Source organism: Microcaecilia unicolor, chromosome 10 (genome assembly GCF_901765095.1).
Source record: "Microcaecilia unicolor chromosome 10, aMicUni1.1, whole genome shotgun sequence".
NCBI classification, from domain to species: Eukaryota; Metazoa; Chordata; class Amphibia; order Gymnophiona; family Siphonopidae; genus Microcaecilia; species Microcaecilia unicolor.
Genome location: NC_044040.1, coordinates 119,587,914 through 119,605,860, shown reverse-complemented (window position 1 = coordinate 119,605,860; position 17,947 = coordinate 119,587,914). Strand labels below are relative to the sequence as shown.

The following is a 17,947-nucleotide window of genomic DNA, read 5'->3' as shown; positions in this document are numbered from 1 at the left end:
AGGTATGGTGATATCCCATTAAGTGACCTCACTTCTAGTTCTAATTTTTGATGTTTGCATACAGTGAAATGTCATGGACTGTATTGCATTGTCATGTGTAGGGATATGAACTTCTAATGATGTCCACATTTCTAGGGCTATAAAACAAATTTAAGGGAAGTCTCTTAATAGAACAAGGAACATGGAGTGACAGGAATGACCTTCACCTAAATAAGATGCTACAAACGTGTGTTCTCTGCAAGCACTGACTTATGGCAGATAAACTTTTGCTGCTTCTTATCAAGACATGTTTTTATAAACTATGCATATATAAACACTATAGTTTAGCTTAGCTAAAAATAAGTCCTCCATTTTATACTTTCACTTTTTCCTGGTCTTATGTAAATTTTTTTAGTATTTTCAAAATACTATTGTGGCTACAAACTATTCTTAATATTGTTTTTAACATTAGATCAAGCCTCAGAGGTTCAGGTGACAATGATGTTAACCGAAAGCTGCAAGCTACGAGGCCTTCATCACAGGTAAGAGCCTTGGTGCTATTTTTCACTGGTTCATCAAGAGCATCTGTCATTGGGTTTTCTATGTCTGAGAATAGAGGAAGGGTAAAAGGTAAACTTGCTTTTTAAGAATCTGGTCTTACAAATGCCATTTTTAAGTGTTATATTTGCATGGGTTTGAAATTCTTTTGTTGCATTCTATTCTTTCCAACCCAGGAGAGGTTGGAAAGAATTATATAAAATGGTTCAAGATTGTCTGTCTTTTTTGGGGGGTACAAAATTACTCTCCAAAAATTTAAGAGATATACCGACATTGTTTGTGTGTCTGTACTTGTTTGCATGTATGAATTTGTAAATGAGTGTGTGTGTTAGTATACGTGTGTGTATTCATGTTGGTTCTCAATGTGTCTGACCAGGGAAGGAGATGAGAGGGGAGGATTGTCTGAAAGTGCAAATCTGTAATTGGTATGTTACTGTGAGCCAACGTTCTATGCCGCAGCTGTTAGAACTAGCATTCTCGTAGGCAGGATCCTACCCAGAGTCTCCACTGTTGGTTACCCTGGAAATAAACAGGGCAGGCCCACTTGCATAAGGGATGACTGGAGATCTGCAGATGAGAGCTTTTAAACACAGAAAAATGTCCAGGCATGTTAGCCACCCTTCTAGCTTCTGGATATGAATGTAAAAATCAGTAGAATAAACAAAAAAAAAAGCTCTGTAACTCTATCTCCACCTGCTGGTTGATGGACACAACCCACCACTTCCTGGATTCATTTGCTGCTACTAAAGGAAAGAAAATTATCAATAGGTAAGGCATAATTTTACCATCTAGTGGCTTGAGGTAGATATTGAACGGAATAGGTGACAGTATCGATTCTTGTGTTACCCCGCAGGTCAGTGTCCATGGTGGTGATGAATTGCTGCCAAACATTCTCCAAGGACAAGCAGACTGCTTGTTCTCACAGGTGGGTCGGCGTCCACGGCAGCCCAGGAACAGAGATTTTTCCAGTAAAAATCCACAAAGCTTTGCAACAGCCTCCAGAGCCCGGGACGGACGCACTGTGCATGTGCGGCCATCTTTCCGCCTGCGCGCGTCCGTTCCCGCCTCAGTTTTTCTTTTTCCGCGGTGGAGAATGGCTATGTGCCGGTCTCTCTCCCTCAGGCCCAAGGAAAGACTTAGGCGTTCTTCGCGTTGTTCTTTAGCGCTTTCTTTTTGTTTTACGTTGCCTTTTTTTGTCTTTTTCTTTTTTCCAGTTACAAAAAAAAAAAAACCCTCTTTTATCTCCAATGCCTTGAGCCCGACCGTCGCCCAGACGCAAGTTATGTCTGATTTTGAAAAAACGGACACAGGCGTCGAGAAGAGCTCTTCGGGACTGTCTTTTCGGAGTTCTGACTGATTCCTCGGCGTCGACATCGGTACCGCGGTCGGTGGTGTTGATATCGGCACTTGGGATGGCATCGACATCGGGAGCGCAGGTAATGGCTGTCCGGACATTACCACTAGCTGGGAGTAGCGAGCCGTCGAGTGGGTCTCCACCTGTCTTGAAGGCTCCTGCTGTGCAGGCCCACCGGGACCGACCACTGTCAGATCCGACCCCGAGGAGTCGTGTGGATTCCACGTCCTCCTCGTCGGTACCGAGGAGTACCGGTGATGTGCTTCGAGTGAAGGCGAAGAAGCATCGGCACTGGTCTCCTTCGAGGCACGGTACCGGGAGCTCTGGGTCGTCGATGGATTCGGCACCCGGAAAGAGTTGACGCCGGGAGGAGCACTCCATACAATAGGTGTCGGTGCGTCGATCTTCGGACAGCCCGGTCAGGGCCAGTCTTAGCAAGTGTGGGGCCCTGTGCAGTCCAATTTGGTGGGGCCCCGCCCCTGGCCTAGCCCCGCCCCGCCCCTAGCTCCACCCTATTGATAAGATTATTCAAGTTTTAGAAACTTTTTTATTTATGAAATTTCAAATAAAGACAAATGAAGCTAAACTTGTACAGAAAAACTGATTGAAATAAGCACAATGCTATCATGAACCTCCCCCCCCCCCCCCCCCCCCGAAATTATTCAGTTCAAGTCCACTACAATTAGTAGTTCCAATTCTCATAACAAAGGAGAATAAAGGAAAAATATTAATTAAGAAAAGATCCAGTACTTTCAAATTCCCCTATTACTCTGTAACCCATCAAACCAGAGAGGCAACTGAGATCCTCAAGTAGCCAAAAAAGATGTAAGTAAGTGCATAGGTTCCCATTAAAGACAAAACCACAACACATTTACAATAGCAAATTTTTCCATAAATCAGCTATATTGGAGATAGACTTACTGTCCTAAACAGAGTCCTCCTGCTCCTGAGTGTGCTGCTTTGAAATCAGCTCCCTCTGCTGCCGCGAAGCTTCCATGAAGAAGGAAGAATTAACTTTTGTATCTGAATGTAATTCACCTTGAGCTACTTCTGAGAAAGGCGTGATCTAAAATCACATCCCAAAGACTAGTACCACACATAATAAAGTGATATAAAACACAAAAAATGTCCTTAGGACCTAAAGAACAATTCTACAATACCATAATAGCACTAACTTCCAGGAGTCACACAGCAAGGGCAGCAGCGTAAACAATGCAACATTAATACTGGAAAACTAAACAAGCCGGATTAGAACAGATCAGCCCTACATAGACATTCAGTGTTAACAGAATACCTGGTCTTTCACACGTACAGAACATGGATAGACCCTTACCAGGTATAGAATAAGTAACCATGAACTAAAAATAGAAATATGTAGACAAAAATACAAATGCTTATGGATTAATTTACAGCAATATAACTAGGCATACCTCAGATGTACAGTCATATGTAAAATATTTACATTTTCTTCAACCCATATTGTTAAAAATACACTAATATGATTTTAAGAACTTCTGAAATTAAACCAAACCCCAAGAAATTAGACTCTCCAATGAATGCAACACTAAAATATATGCCAAATGTAAAGATAGCAGATGTAAATTTTAAAATATGACATATTTCAATCACATTACAAATTAACAAAAATAAAGCAAAAAAATGGAAATAAGGCATTTCTTCTTTCCCCCTTCCATCTAGAGTATCCCCCTCTCCCCATTCATCCAGTGCCCCCCCACTCTCCCATTCCAACCAATGTATTTCCTCTCTCCCCCTTCCGTGTCTCCCTTTCTCTATCTCCCCCTCCCATCTAGCATGTCCCCACTCTCTCCTCCATTCAGCTTCTCCCCTTCTCTATCTCTACTTACATCCAGCTTATCCCTGTGTGGCAATACTTATGTATTTATTTAGGGTTCGTAAATAAGGATCCAGCTCCAATCACAGGGCATGAGGAGAGTTAATTGTAATGTGAAGGGAAGATAATATTTCTTTTCTCTATCCAAAATACATGGAAGAAACTCAAAGTAAAATTGAGGACTGGTGCCTCAACACAGACTGAGCAGCAGTCAATAAAAGTTTGGGTTGTAAATAAGCAGAAAATGTAATTATTTAATCGACGTTGCAGAGCCTGATGTGAACCCAGCCAGCCTAGCATCTATATGTGGGTACAGTCATATAAATATAGTAGATTTAACTGGTATGATAAGAGGAAATTCTCTCCCAGACATTCCAAAATAATTGTAAGTTTGTACTGGAAATAAACATATGTTCAAATGGATCTATATTCATGCCACATGACCAGCAACAATTATCCACCTTGTTCTTGTATTATCTGTAGCAAGCCTTTTCTGTACAAAGCCAGTTTGTTAGGGCTCAATCAATTTAGATATTACCTTAGATAAACAATCTGGAAGGACCTTAGCATAAATTTTACAATCTTAATTCAAAAGAGAAATGGGTGTATAATTTTTTGTTAGAAAAGGATCACGGCCTGATTTTTCTAAAACAACAGTAGTTGCCTCTATAAAAGTACCTTTATTTTGTTACATATAAAGTTATTATATAATTTAAACAGTTTGGGGAAGTGAGAATGTTGATAAAATTCAACAGGTAAGCCATCTCTACACAGAAAAAGTATATGAACTCTTTATACTTGTCTGTTTAATCTACCATGCCAATCATGATCTCTAATGTAATATCACTTGTATCTCTCACTCCGGAAATGGCGATCGCCATGACGGAACAATGTATGCCACATTGAGCCTGCAAATAGGTGGGAAAATGTGGGATACAAATGCAACAAATAAAATAAATATCAAGTCCCATCCACCTTCAGACAATTCTACTTGTCTGAAGCCATCTCTCCAAAGAAATATAAGAAATCATTCCAGAAGTGTTAGTTAGCAATTATATGTATAAAACGCTAGTTTACACACGCACAAAATGATGCAAGGGGACATTTCAAAAAGTGTCCTCTGCATCATTCATACCTTCTCTGAATCATGCATTAGCTAACTGCAGCTTTGAACCTGGGGTTTTGATGGATGTACAAAGGGGCAGTTGTTTTTCTCTGGCCTTAAAAGCCATTTCAAGAGCCAAAAATTTGAGGTTTAGAACTTGGCTCCTTAGGTGCTTAAACCTTTAACACCTGACTGCAGCTGCCTTTATTTTTTGGATATTTTAAATAAAATGGCTGTTCCTATAGTTCATGCTGGCAAATAACCAATGGGTCCAGTACAGCCCCTTCCCACTGTCGGAACAGTTCTCTCTGTAGAGAATCCAGGATCTCCCTACTTCTAGATGATCCAACAACATGAATACTGCAATTAACTTCTGGCATAAATAACCTATTAGCAGTTCTTCCCCTTTTGTAGCTGTATTGTGAATATCTTTAATTAAATATCTGTCTGCTTTTCCTTGTGAAGGACGTCTGTATATCACACCATTCCCTCTTTCCAGATTAACCCACAGTACCTCTTCGTTACCCTGTTAAGTCCTTCAAGTCTGTCTCTTTTTAATGTTATTTTTTTTAACATATGATACCTCTCCTCCCTTTCTTCCTACCCTGTTTTTACTGAATAGATTATAGCCGTAAAACAAACCTTATCCGGAGATGGGAAGGCGGTAGAACTAGAGGACATGAATTGAGGTTGAAGGGGGCAGACTTAGGACTAATGTCAGGAAGTATTTTTTCACGGAGAGGGTGGTGGATACATGGAATGTCTTTCCGCGGGAGGTGGTGGAGATGAAAACGGTAATGCAATTCAAACTTGTGTGGGATAAACACAAAGGAATCCTGTTTAGAAGGAATGGATCCACAGAATCTTAGCGGAGATTGGGTGTCAACACTGGTAATTGGGAAACAAAACCAGTGCTGGGCAGACTTCTACAGTCTACGCCCTGATCGTAACTGAATAGATATGGATGGGCTGGAGTGTTTAAAAGGCTTCAACGTTAGCTTCAGAACTTTTAGTACAAGAACAGTGCTGGGCAGACTTCTACGGTCTGTGTCCTGAGAATGGCAAGGTCAAATCAAACTCTGGTATACATATAAAGTATTGTATACCATGTAAAATGAGTTTATCTTGTTGGGCAGACTGGATGGACCATACAGGTCTTTATCTGCCGTCATTTACTATGTTACTATGTTATTAAGACATTTTAAAAAGTCATTAATTTGTTGTTGAGAGGGTGGTTTCTGGGTTTTGTATATCTGAGTGATATTCTAAAAAGTAGGAAGCAATATCTTCTGGTTTAGTAAGAAGAGAATTACCTTTTTGAATGGCACTGATGTGATTAGCCCTCTTTTTCGGTTCTTTAAATAGTTTGACAAAATCCTTCCTGCTCTGTTCATCCTAGAATATGTTGCTTGCTCAGATAAAAGCAGTACCAACTTATGCACTCAGAAAGTAATTAAATTGAAATTTCAGGTTCAGTTTAGACACAAAATCAGATGGGTCGGCCAATTGTTAATATTTCAACTCTAGTATGTTTATCTCTTGTTCAAATTTAGTATCTCTGTTTTTACGTGAGTTGTTAGAACACAGTATATTTTATAATTTCACCTTTTATATATTTAGTAGGATTTATTAATGTTTTGTAAGCATCCCAAACTATAGAAAAGTGCATATTTTCCATTTCATTGTATAAGAAATACCCTTCTGACCATGTTTTTAAATTTTGACAAAAGGAATCATCTGTAGGAGAGAAGTATTCAATCTCCAAGTCTTAGGATTGGATTCAGTTATATCAAGATATGTCACAAATGCATGGTCCAATAATGGATTTAATACTTAGAGCTTTAGACACAAAAATGCAATCCACACGGGAAAAAGGTATTGTGAGAAGCTGAGTAAAAGGAAGTTTCTAATTCTTTTGGGAAACAGGATGCTACCATAGTAAATTCCGTGAGTCTATAAGGTTCCATGTATTAATTAAATGTTGTAATGCCATAGATGGTTTCAGGGCCTGGTTTTTACAGAAGATTTACAGTTTAAATATATATCCAAAGGTAAGCTGATATTACCACCAACTACTACATAATCAGCACCTGCTAGGGCTAGTTCTAAGAAAATATGAAAAAAGAAGGTTGATCCATATTCTGAGCATATACATTTAAAAAAAAAAAAACATATTTTTCTGTGCTATTGGTATTACCAGTAAAATCCTGCAGCTTTCATCTGTTGTGTGATAATAGAGAGTATTGAAGAGATTTAGGAGTCCTTTTATTAAGATGTGGTAATCGCTAGCGTCCACTTGCTGCAGCTTAAAATGGCTTACCACGAGACATGCTGAGGCATCCTGAGGTAAGTTTGGGATCTGCGTGTGCTACCTGCGCACTAAAAATATTTTGCAATTTTTCTGGGAGAGGTATGTCTGAGGGGCAGCGAGTTGTGTTTGCGCTCCTCAGCACATCTACATTACCGTGTGCCAACTGATTAATGCAGGATTACCACATGAGCTTTTACTGGTTACAGAATGGGTGGCGGTAAGTGCTCACCCATTAATTGTTTTTAATAACCATGTGTTAATGGCAACATTAGCACATGGCCATTAATATAAAAAATTGAAAATTGGCCATTTTATTACTGCAGTAAAAATGGCCTTAGCTCACAGGAAAAACCCTTATACGAAAGGCCGCTTTCTACCACAGCAGCGTAAAAGGACTCCCTACATTAGAACATTAGTATTTCCATACTGGGACTGACCAAAGGTCCATCAAGCCCAGCATCCTGTTTCCAACAGAAGCCAATCCAGGTTACAAATACCTGGCAAGATCCCAAAACACTGCAGTATATTTTATACTGCTGATCCTAGAAATAAGCAGTGGATTTTCCCCAAGTCCACTTTAATAATGGCTTATGGATTTTTTGTTTAGGAAGTTATCCAAACCTTTTTTAAACCCCACTAAGCTAACTGCTTTTACTACATTCTCTGGCAATGAATTCTATAAGTACATAAGTAATGCTACACTGGGAAAAGACCAAGGGTCCATCGAGCCCAGCATCCTGTCCATGACAGCGGCCAATCCAGGCCAAGGGCAAGATTTTCCCACACTAAAGCCATGCTGACTTGGTCTCAGTAATCCATGTCCTCAGATGTGCTCTGTAATTTTGTTGTTTGTTTTTTTTTCTCATTTGAAATGTTTTTTATTCAATTTTCTATTTCGTTCCATAAACTTACAAAAGATACAATAACACATATCAACTTCTACAACTGTACATAATCCTATTCATTGCTAGTTACAAACATTTTCTTCTGTGTACATTCTTCATTGAACCCCCCTCCCCTCCCTCCTCCCCTCCCCTCCCTCCTCCCTGACAGCCCCCCATATTACTTCTGTGCATGTATGCTCCCCCTCAGTCTCTATTTCTAGTATGCTCTTCAAAGCTGTCCATTCTTGTGCCTTCTGGTTGTAGTGACCTCCTTTTCGGTCCTTTAATTTTTCCAGCTCCAGCAGAAGTTGAAGTTTCAATTCCCAACTATAATGCGATGGACCCACACTTTTCTTCCAGTGTGTCACCGTTTTAGCAGCCGCTAAACACATTCTTTTCACCCTACGTTCCCATTTCAATCCCCTTTTATTTCCCCATCCCAGCAAGCACCATTTGGGGTCCATAGGGAATATACTTTTCAAAACTGATGTCAATTTACTAGTAATTTCCTCCCAAAACCCTACTATAGAGGGGCAAGCCCACCACACATGAAAAAAAGTCCCTTGAGCCCCCCCACATCGCCAGCATATATCCGACGCGGTGGGGTACATTATTTTCACTCTATCTGGTGTATAGTACCATCTACTTAATACCTTATATGCGTTTTCCTTTATAAGTACACATATTGATGCCTTTTGAACCTCTAAACATAACATTTCCCATTTTTTCATACTAAATTCTTCTTGCAGATCTCTCTCCCATGCTTTCATGTAAGCTAATTTCCATATCATCATGCTGATCAATCCATAGACTGGTGGGTTGTGTCCATCTACCAGCAGGTGGAGATAGAGAGCAATCCTTTTGCCTCCCTATATGTGGTCATGTGCTGCCGGAAACTCCTCAGTATGTTCTCTATCTCAGCAGGTGGTGGTCACACACAGCAGCAGCTCTGGCTAGGCCTCCAAGCCTAATTTTTAGGTTTTGTTGAGTGCCTGGGGTTGAGGGCTCTTCTTGAGCAAGTGCAAACCTGGTGGCGCCAGGTCCCTCCTTTTCTCCCCCCCTCCCGCTGGCTCCGTTAAGAAAAAAAAAAAAAAAATTTTTGGACGTCCTTAAGGGCGTTTATTTCGACGTTTATTTAAACGTTTTTTGCAGCTACTCTCTGGGACACCAGGTCGTTACAGCTCGGAGCGAGAAGCAGGTAATTTTTACCTTTTTATAGAGGGCAGGGGGTTCCCCGATTGATCTCCATGTGGCCTATGGCGTCGGAGGGCGAGGGTGCGAAGAATCGCTCCCCGGACCGCGTGTGCGCTTCTAGCGGGGATGCGGGGGTTTTAAAATCTGATTCGCCCTTGTTGGGTGTCAGTTTGGAGGCCGGTCAGTGTCCCGGGTCTTCCTTCGGCACGGCGGTTTTTCCCGCCATAAACGCCCATCCCCCGCTGCTCGCCTCCGCCATCTTGGCCGGCCACTCTGCTCGGACGGCTTCTTCTTGGGCCGCCCTTGAGCTGGGACATGTTCATGCCATGGTCGCCCTTGATTTGGGCGACGGCAAAAAAGCGGCTAAAGTTAAGCGCCGTTCTTCCCGCGCGGCTCCTTCGCGGAGTGTCGCGCCGGACGCCATCTTGGATGCGCAGCATGTCTCTCCCCCGCTCTTGCGAGCGCCGGTTGAGGGTGCGTCTAGGGCTGTGGCCCAGGCTGCTGAATTGCACAGTTTGGGGGGTTTCTCCCCCGAGTTTATTTTGCTGCTGCATCAGGCCTTCCTTATGCAGAACGCTGCCCCTTCTCCCTTGTCCGATAAAGGGGTTGAGGCCCCCGGAAGTAAACACCCTCGGGTAGATGCCCAGGCCTTAGAGGACGCTGTTTCCTCTGATGTAGATGAGGGCAGCGTATCTGGGTTCTCCCAACGGTCCTTTGGGGATTCCTTGGAGGAGACGGATTCCCGCTCGGATGGAGCGGATGACCCCTCTGCAGCACGGATCTTTCGCTCAGAGGATTTGCCCAACCTGTTAATGCAGGCCATGAGCATTTTGAAGATTTCATCTCCGGAGGAAGTCTCTCCCTCAGCCCCGTTGGCTCCGCCATTATGCTGGGGACGAAGCGCCCGCCTAGAACCTTCCACGTGCATGATGCCATGCACATCTTAATTTCGGCTCAATGGGATGTCCCGGAAGCGAGCCTCAAAGTGGCTAGGGCTATGTCCCGCCTCTATCCTTTGCCTGAAAGTGAACGTGAGGCCTTTCTTTGCCCTACCGTGGATTCTTTAATCACTGCGGTGACTAAGAAAACGGCGTTGCCGGTGGAAGGTGGCACGGCACTAAAGGACGCCCAAGACAGAAGATTGGAAGCGGCTTTAAGGTCGTCCTTCGAGGCGGCTGCCTTAAGTTTGCAGGCCTCAGTTTGCGGCTCCTATGTGGCCAGGGCGTGCCTGACGATTGTGCAGCGGGCTTCCCCCTCGGATCCTTCCTTGAGGGCTGACTGGCCGGCCCTGGAATCGGGCTTGGCTTATTTGGCAGACTTACTGTATGATGTCTTGAGAGCCTCGGCTAAAGGCATGGCTCAGACAGTCTCTGCGCGGCGCTGGCTTTGGCTGAAACATTGGTCTGCGGACCACGCCTCTAAGTCCCGCCTGGCTAAGTTGCCTTTTAAAGGCAAGCTGCTCTTTGGGGTCGAGCTGGACAAAATCGTGACCGATCTCGGCACGTCTAAGGGCAAGAGGTTACCAGAGGTCAGGGCTCGGGCCAGTGCTCGCCCCGGTATCTCCAGAGGACGGTTTCAGGAAGCCCGTCGGTACCGCCCGGGCAAGTCGGGCTCCTCTGCCCCCTCTTTCTTCAAAAGGAACTTCGCCCCCAAGCAGCATTCCTTTCGCAGAGACCGCCGTCCCGGAGGTACGCCCTCCGGTCCTCCCCCAGGGTCTCGTACCCAATGATGGGGTCCTGGTCCATGGCCCAGTGCAGATTGGAGGATGCCTGTCCTCGTTTCTGGGCGAGTGGACCAGAGTAAGTTCAGACGCTTGGGTGCTGGAAGTCATCAGAGACGGCTACAAGTTAGAGTTCTGCCGACCCTTAAGAGACGGGTTTGTACTCTCTCCCTGCAAGTCTCCGGTCAAAGCTGTGGCAGTGCAGCAGACCTTGGACAACCTGATCCGCCTGGGTGCGGTCGTTCCGGTGCCAGAAAATCAATTTGGCAAGGGACGTTACTCCATTTACTTTGTGGTACCAAAGAAAGGAGGTTCTGTCTGGCCTATCCTCGACCTCAAAGGGGTCAATCGGGCCTTGAAAGTGCGGCACTTTCGCATGGAGACTCTCCGCTCTGTTATAGCGGCAGTGAAGGCAGGAGAGTTCTTGGCTTCCTTGGACATCAAGGAAGCGTACCTGCATATTCCCATCTGGCCTCCTCATCAACGCTTTCTGCGTTTTGCAGTCCTGGGCCAACACTTCCAGTTCAGAGCCCTCCCTTTCGGGTTGGCTACTGCTCCGCGGACCTTCTCCAAAGTAATGGTGGTCATCGCGGCCTTCCTGCGAAAGGAAGGAGTACAAGTCCATCCTTTTCTGGACGACTGGTTGATCCGAGCCCCCTCTTATGCAGAAGTGCGACAAAGCTGTGGACCGGGTGGTTGCTCTTTTGAGCTCCCTGGGGTGGATCATCAACTGGGAGAAGAGCCAGCTGCGCCCGACTCAGTCCTTGGAGTATCTGGGAGTTCGATTCGACACCCAAGTGGGCAGAGTGTTCCTGCCAGACAATCGGATTGTCAAACTTCAGGCTCAGGTGGACCAGTTCCTAGTAGCCTCTCCTCTTCGGGCTTGAGACTATGTGCAGCTGTTGGGCTCTTTGTCGGCCACGATGGAAGTAGTGCCCTGGGCCAGGGCTCATATGAGACCACTACAACTCTCTCTGCTGCAGCGCTGGACTCCGATGTCGGAGGATTATGCTGTGCGCCTTCCCTTGGTCCCGGCAGTGCGCAAGGCGCTGAACTGGTGGTTGCAGACAGACAAGTTGTCTGCAGGAATGCCTCTGGTGACCCCGGAGTGGATTGTCGTCACGACGGACGCCTCTTTGTCGGGCTGGGGAGCCCACTGCTTGGGAAGGACAGTGCAGGGGCTCTGGTCTCCTGCAGAGGCAAAGTGGTCTATCAACCTCCTGGAACTCAGAGCCATTCGGTTGGCGCTTTTGGAGTTCATCCCGGTACTGGCGTTGAAGCCAGTACGGGTCCTGTCGGACAATGCCACGGCTGTGGCCTATGTCAACCGCCAGGGAGGTACCAAGAGCGCCCCTCTAGCCAAGGAAGCCATGAATCTATGCCAGTGGGCGGAAGCGAACCTGGAACAGCTGTCAGCGGCCCACATTGCCGGAGTCATGAATGTCAAGGCGGACTTTCTCAGTCGCCATACCTTGGAGCCCGGAGAGTGGCAGCTATCTGCTCAGGCGTTCTTGGACATCACGAAGCGCTGGGGCCAGCCGAGCCTAGATCTGATGGCGTCATCGGCCAATTGCCAAGTGCCGCGCTTTTTCAGCAGAGGACGGGACCCTCGATCCCTGGGAGTAGATGCTCTTCTCCAACAGTGGCCGACACAGGAGCTTCTCTATGTGTTCCCGCCCTGGCCCATGTTGGGCAGGGTACTAGACCGGGTGGCAAAGCATCCGGGCCGGACAATCCTGGTGGGTCCGGACTGGTCCAGACGTCCCTGGTATGCGGACTTGATCAGGCTCTCAGTCGACAATTCTCTGCGGCTGCCAGTGGAGCAGGGCCTGTTACATCAGGGTCCCATGGTGATGGAGGATCCCTCCCCCTTTGGTCTTACGGCCTGGCTATTGAGCGGCAGCGTCTGAGGAAGAAGGGCTTCTCAGACAAGGTCATCGCCACTATGCTGAGAGAGCGAGGAAGCGCTCTACTTCTACTGCTTACGCCAGGGTTTGGCGTACTTTTGCAGCGTGGTGTGAAGCAGGCTCACTTTCTCCCTTCACTGCTCCAATTTCTTCAGTGTTGGCGTTCCTGCAAGAAGGTCTGGAGAAAGGCCTGTCGCTCAGTTCCCTTAAAGACCAGGTAGCGGCTCTGGCTTGCTTCAGGGGCCGCCTGAAGGGTGCTTCCCTGGCTTCGCAGCCAGATGTGGTACGTTTTCTCAAGGGAGAATCACCTGCGCCCTCCTCTGCACTCAGTGGTGCCTGCGTGGAATCTCAACCTGGTGCTAAGAGCCTTGCAGAAGCCGCCTTTTGAACCCTTGTCTAGGGCATCTCTGAAAGACCTGACGTTGAAAGCAGTCTTTTTGGTGGCTATCACTTCAGCCAGAAGAGTTTCCGAGCTCCAGGCACTCTCATGTCGAGAGCCTTTTCTGCAGTTCACTGAGGCAGGAGTGACTATTCGCACAGTGCCTTCCTTCCTGCCCATTCTCGCTTCCATGTGAATCAGCAGCTTTGTCTCCCTTCCTTTCGTAGGGAGGACTACCCAGAGGAATACTCTGCTCTCAAATATCTGGATGTGAGACGAGTCATTATCAGATACTTGGAAGTGACCAATGATTTCCGGAAATCGGATCATCTGTTTGTCCTGTTTGCAGGTCCTCGTAAGGGTCTGCAGGCTTCTAAGCCTACAGTGGCAAGATGGGTCAAGGAAGCCATTGCAGCGGCTTATGTGGCCGCGGGGAAGGTGCCGCCTATCCAGCTGAAAGCTCACTCCACTAGAGCTCAGGTGGCCTCGATGGCAGAGGCCGGGTCCGTCTCCTTGGAAGAGATTTGCAAGGTGGCAACTTGGGCATCGGCCCATACCTTCTCCAGGCATTACCGCTTGGCTGTGGCTGCTCGGGCGGAGGCCCGGTTTGGAGCTTCAGTGTTGCGGTCAGGGATTTCAATGTCCCGCCCTGGGTGAGTACTGCTTCGGTACATCCCACCAGTCTATGGATTGATCAGCATGATGATATGGAAGGTAAAATTATGTATCATACCTGATAATTTTCTTTCCATTAATCATAGCTGATCAATCCATAGTCCCTCCCAGATATCTGTATTGGTTATATTCTGGTTGCATTTCAGGTTCAAGTTTAGTCTTCAGTTCCTGTTCAGGAGGACTTCGTGTTCAAGTTTTTCAATGGAATCTTCAAGAGTTGAGACGAATTTGTGTTACAGTGAGCTGCTGCATTCCTCTCCCCTCCGTTTTACGGGGCTGGATTGAGACTTAAATTCTGCCGGCGCTCCCTCCCGCTTCGTGCGGCAGTAGGGCAGCTTTGTACCCCTCCCGCTTCGGCGGTGTTAGGGTCAGTCAGCTCCTCCCGCGGTTGCGGTTGCAGGATAAGCCAGATCCCCCCGCATCGGCGGGTGTGGTGTCCCTCCCCCGCTCCGCGGGGATGAGCTGGACGGATTCCCCTCCCCCACTTGTGTGGGGATGAGCTGGGTTAATTCCCCTCCCCCGTTTCGGCGGTGGTGAGCTGGGCAGAGTGTCCCTTTGTGGGTGTAATTCTCTAAGTGCTGAGTCCTGCGGATGGAGCTTGGATATCGACATACTGAGGAGTTTCCGGCAGCACATGACCACATATAGGGAGGCAAAAGGATTGCTCTCTATCTCCACCTGCTGGTAGATGGACACAACCCACCAGTCTATGGATTGATCAGCTATGATTAATGGAAAGAAAATTATCAGGTATGATACATAATTTTACCTTGCCTGCCAATCCTCCTCTGAGGAATTTATATAATCTTGAAATGTTCCTACGGCCTGTGGCCACTGTGTCCCAAAAATTCTCCCCAACTTCCCTCTCCAATATGTCTCCCTTCATCCAACCTTGGCCCCGCATGAAATTTCTAACCTGAGTATAAGCGAACATATCTGTATCTGGTAACCCAAACTCCGTTGAAGTTCTCCAAATACTTCATATCTCCTTCTTCCAATACATCTCTAAACTTAACCAGGCCTTTTTGCCTCCATTCTTGAAATACCCCTCCTGCCGGGAACTCATAAGTACATAAGTAATTCCATGGGAAAAGACCAAGGGTCCATCGAGCCCAGCATCCTGTCTACGACAGCGGCCAATCCAGGCCAAGGGCACCTGGCAAGCTTCTCAAATGTACAAACATTCTATACATGTTATTCCTGGAATTGTGGATTTTTTCCCAAGTCCATGTAGTAGCGGTTTATGGACTTGTCCTTTAGGAAACCGTCCAACCCCTTTTTAAACTCTGCTAAGCTAACCGCCTTCACCACTTTCTCCGTCAACGAATTCCAGAGTTTAATTATACGTTGGGTGAAGAAACATTTTCTCCAATTTGTTTTAAATTTACTACACTGTAGTTTCATCGCATGCCCCCTAGTCCTAGTATTTTTGGAAAGCGTGAGCAGACGCTTCACATCCACCTGTTCCACTCCACTCATTATTTTATATACCTCTATCATGTCTCCCCTCAGCCGTCTCTTCTCCAAGCTGAATAACCCTAGCCTCCTTAATCTTTCTTCATAGGGAAGTTGTCCCATCCCCGCTATCATTTTAGTCGCCCTTCTCTGCACCTTTTCCAATTCTACTATATCTTTCTTGAGATGCGGCGATCAGAATTGAACACAATACTCAGGTTCCTGTGTTATGTGTGCTAAGGTAGATGTCTTTTTCCCCCCCTTAAATTTACACTGCAGATGTTTCCATGTATTGGCCAACTGGACCACAAAAGGATTCTCTGTTTTTAACTGATGGGTATTACCCGGTGACCTTGATGCCCACAAACTACTACTACTCCTTCCTCCATCTTCAATTCCTCCCCACAATATTTTTTTTGAAATCCTTGCTGCTTTCCCTCCCCATTCGAGTTAAATCTCCCTTGGGAATTCCTATTGGTAACGTCTGAAATAAAAATAACAATCTTGGGACTATGTTAATGTAATTTTGTTTTTGATAATAGCCTCTACTATTTTCCCCGGCACCGACGTCAGACTCACCAGTCTATAATTTCCCGGATCTCCCCTGGAACCTTTTTTAAAAATCGGCGTTGCATTGGCCACCCTCCAATCTTCCAGTACCACGCTCGATTTTAAGGATAATGTCAGGTTCTCAGGTTCAGAGCCTGCGGGGCCGGGCTCTGGAGCAAACGTGAGTCCTTGGGCTGCTGACGAGGAGCGAGAGCAGCAGGCAAAATCCACCAACCAACGCTGGGCAAGCACACCGGCACCGGCAGGGACTGCAGGCACCGCCCAGCAAGCCGGAACACATGGACTGGAATCCCCCGGACTGGAGGACACAGGGCTGGAACACTGAACTGGAATCCCCCGGACTGGAGAACACAGGACTGGAACACTGGACTGGAATCCCCCGGACTGGAGGACACAGGACTGGAACACACTGGACTGGAGCACACTGGACTGGTCCTTACAGCTTCACCTGCACTTAGCCACTGCCCCCCAAGGGTTGAGCCCCTGGGTTTGAGTGGCCGTTAGAACTTACCGGATGACACAGGGACCAGGACTAGAACACGCTGGAAACAGCACTACTCCTAAATCCTAAACTGACATAAGTGCTCCCAAGCCCTAACCAACAGAAGAACTCCAAACAGAAGCCAACAAAAGTGTTCCTAACAATAAACCAACAAAAGGACTTCCTAAGCCCTATACTAACAGAAGTGCTACCAATAGCACCACTAGGAAAAGCAGGGGAGCCACAGGGAAAGAGCAGGAAACCTAAACACATAAACTAGCACAGGTGCTCCTAAGCACCAAGCATAACCGCTCTACAACCCTAAACTAACTACGGTGCTCCTAAGCACCAAACTACCAGCAGAGCTCCTAGCACTAAAAGGGAAGACAGGGGAGCCACAAAGGAAAAAACAGGGAAGCTAAACACAGAAGGCAAACGTGCTTCTAAAGCACCAAACACAAAAGTGCTTCCTAAAGCACTAGACCCAGAAGTGCTTCTAAAGCACCAAACCCAGAAGTGCTTCTAAAGCACCAAACACAAAAGTGCTTCCTAAAGCACTAGACCCAGAAGTGCTTCTAAAGCACCAAACCCAGAAGTGCTTCTAAAGCACCAAACCCAGAAGAGCTTCCAAAGCCCCAAACACAGAAGAGCTTCCAAAGCCCCAAACACAGAAGTGCTTCTAAAGCACCAAAAGGGAAAGCAGGGGAGCTACAAGGGAAAAGCAGGAAAGCTAAACAGAAGAGTCAAAAGTGCACACTGACCTGGCCCTATAGCAAGTGCAAATGCCAACCACTAAGCAAACGTTGCAAAGGCCCCGAAGGGAAGAACACCACTTCCTTATCAAGGCCCTCCCTGATGATGTCACACTCCCTAGACCCCGGCAGACAGCACACTGAAACCCAGAGAGGCCCAACCCACACCAATGCAGCACCGTGAAGCACTTGAAGCCAGTACACCCAAAGAGAGGTAGAGCTAACTCAGTCCACACACACAGCTGTAGTAAAGTGAAACAATTAGGGTCATGCTGCTGGAAGCTGCCAGCATAGAGAGAGAGAGCTAGCTCAGATAGGACAGACAAAAGAAACAGAAGCCAGCTAAGAAGCTGACCCCCAGGAAAAAGGTAAGTTTGAGAGGGGTTCTGACCACAATCATAACAGATAAATTGCATATCTCTAACAGTAGCTCTGCAAGCTCATTTTTCAGTTCTATCAGTACTCTAGGATGAATACCATCCGGTCCAGGAGATTTGCTACTCTTCAGTTTGCTGAACTTCCCCATTACATCCTCCAGGTTTACCATGAAGTCAGTAAGTTTCTCCGACTCGTCCTCGTGAAATACCATTTCCGACACCGGTATCCCACCCAAATCTTCCTCGGTGAAGACCGAAGCAAAGAATTCATTCAATCTCTCCGCTATGTCTTTATCTTCCTTGATCGCCCCTTTTACCCCTCGGTCATCCAGCGGCCCAACTGATTCTTTTGCTGGCTTCCTGCTTTTAATATTCCGAAAAAAAATTATGTTTT

At 46.3% G+C, this 17,947-nt stretch overlaps 1 protein-coding gene across 2 annotated transcripts in view; it reads left to right on the top strand.

The window, feature by feature from the left end:
* Window positions 1–17,947, top strand: part of RYK (receptor like tyrosine kinase) — a 1,372,566-nt gene that overhangs the window by 841,662 nt on the left and 512,957 nt on the right. For both annotated transcript variants that reach the window (XM_030217203.1, XM_030217202.1), the window contains exon 10: window positions 452–521. In XM_030217203.1, coding sequence (XP_030073063.1) covers window positions 452–521 — 70 coding nt within the window. The remainder of the gene's footprint in view (window positions 1–451; window positions 522–17,947) is intronic.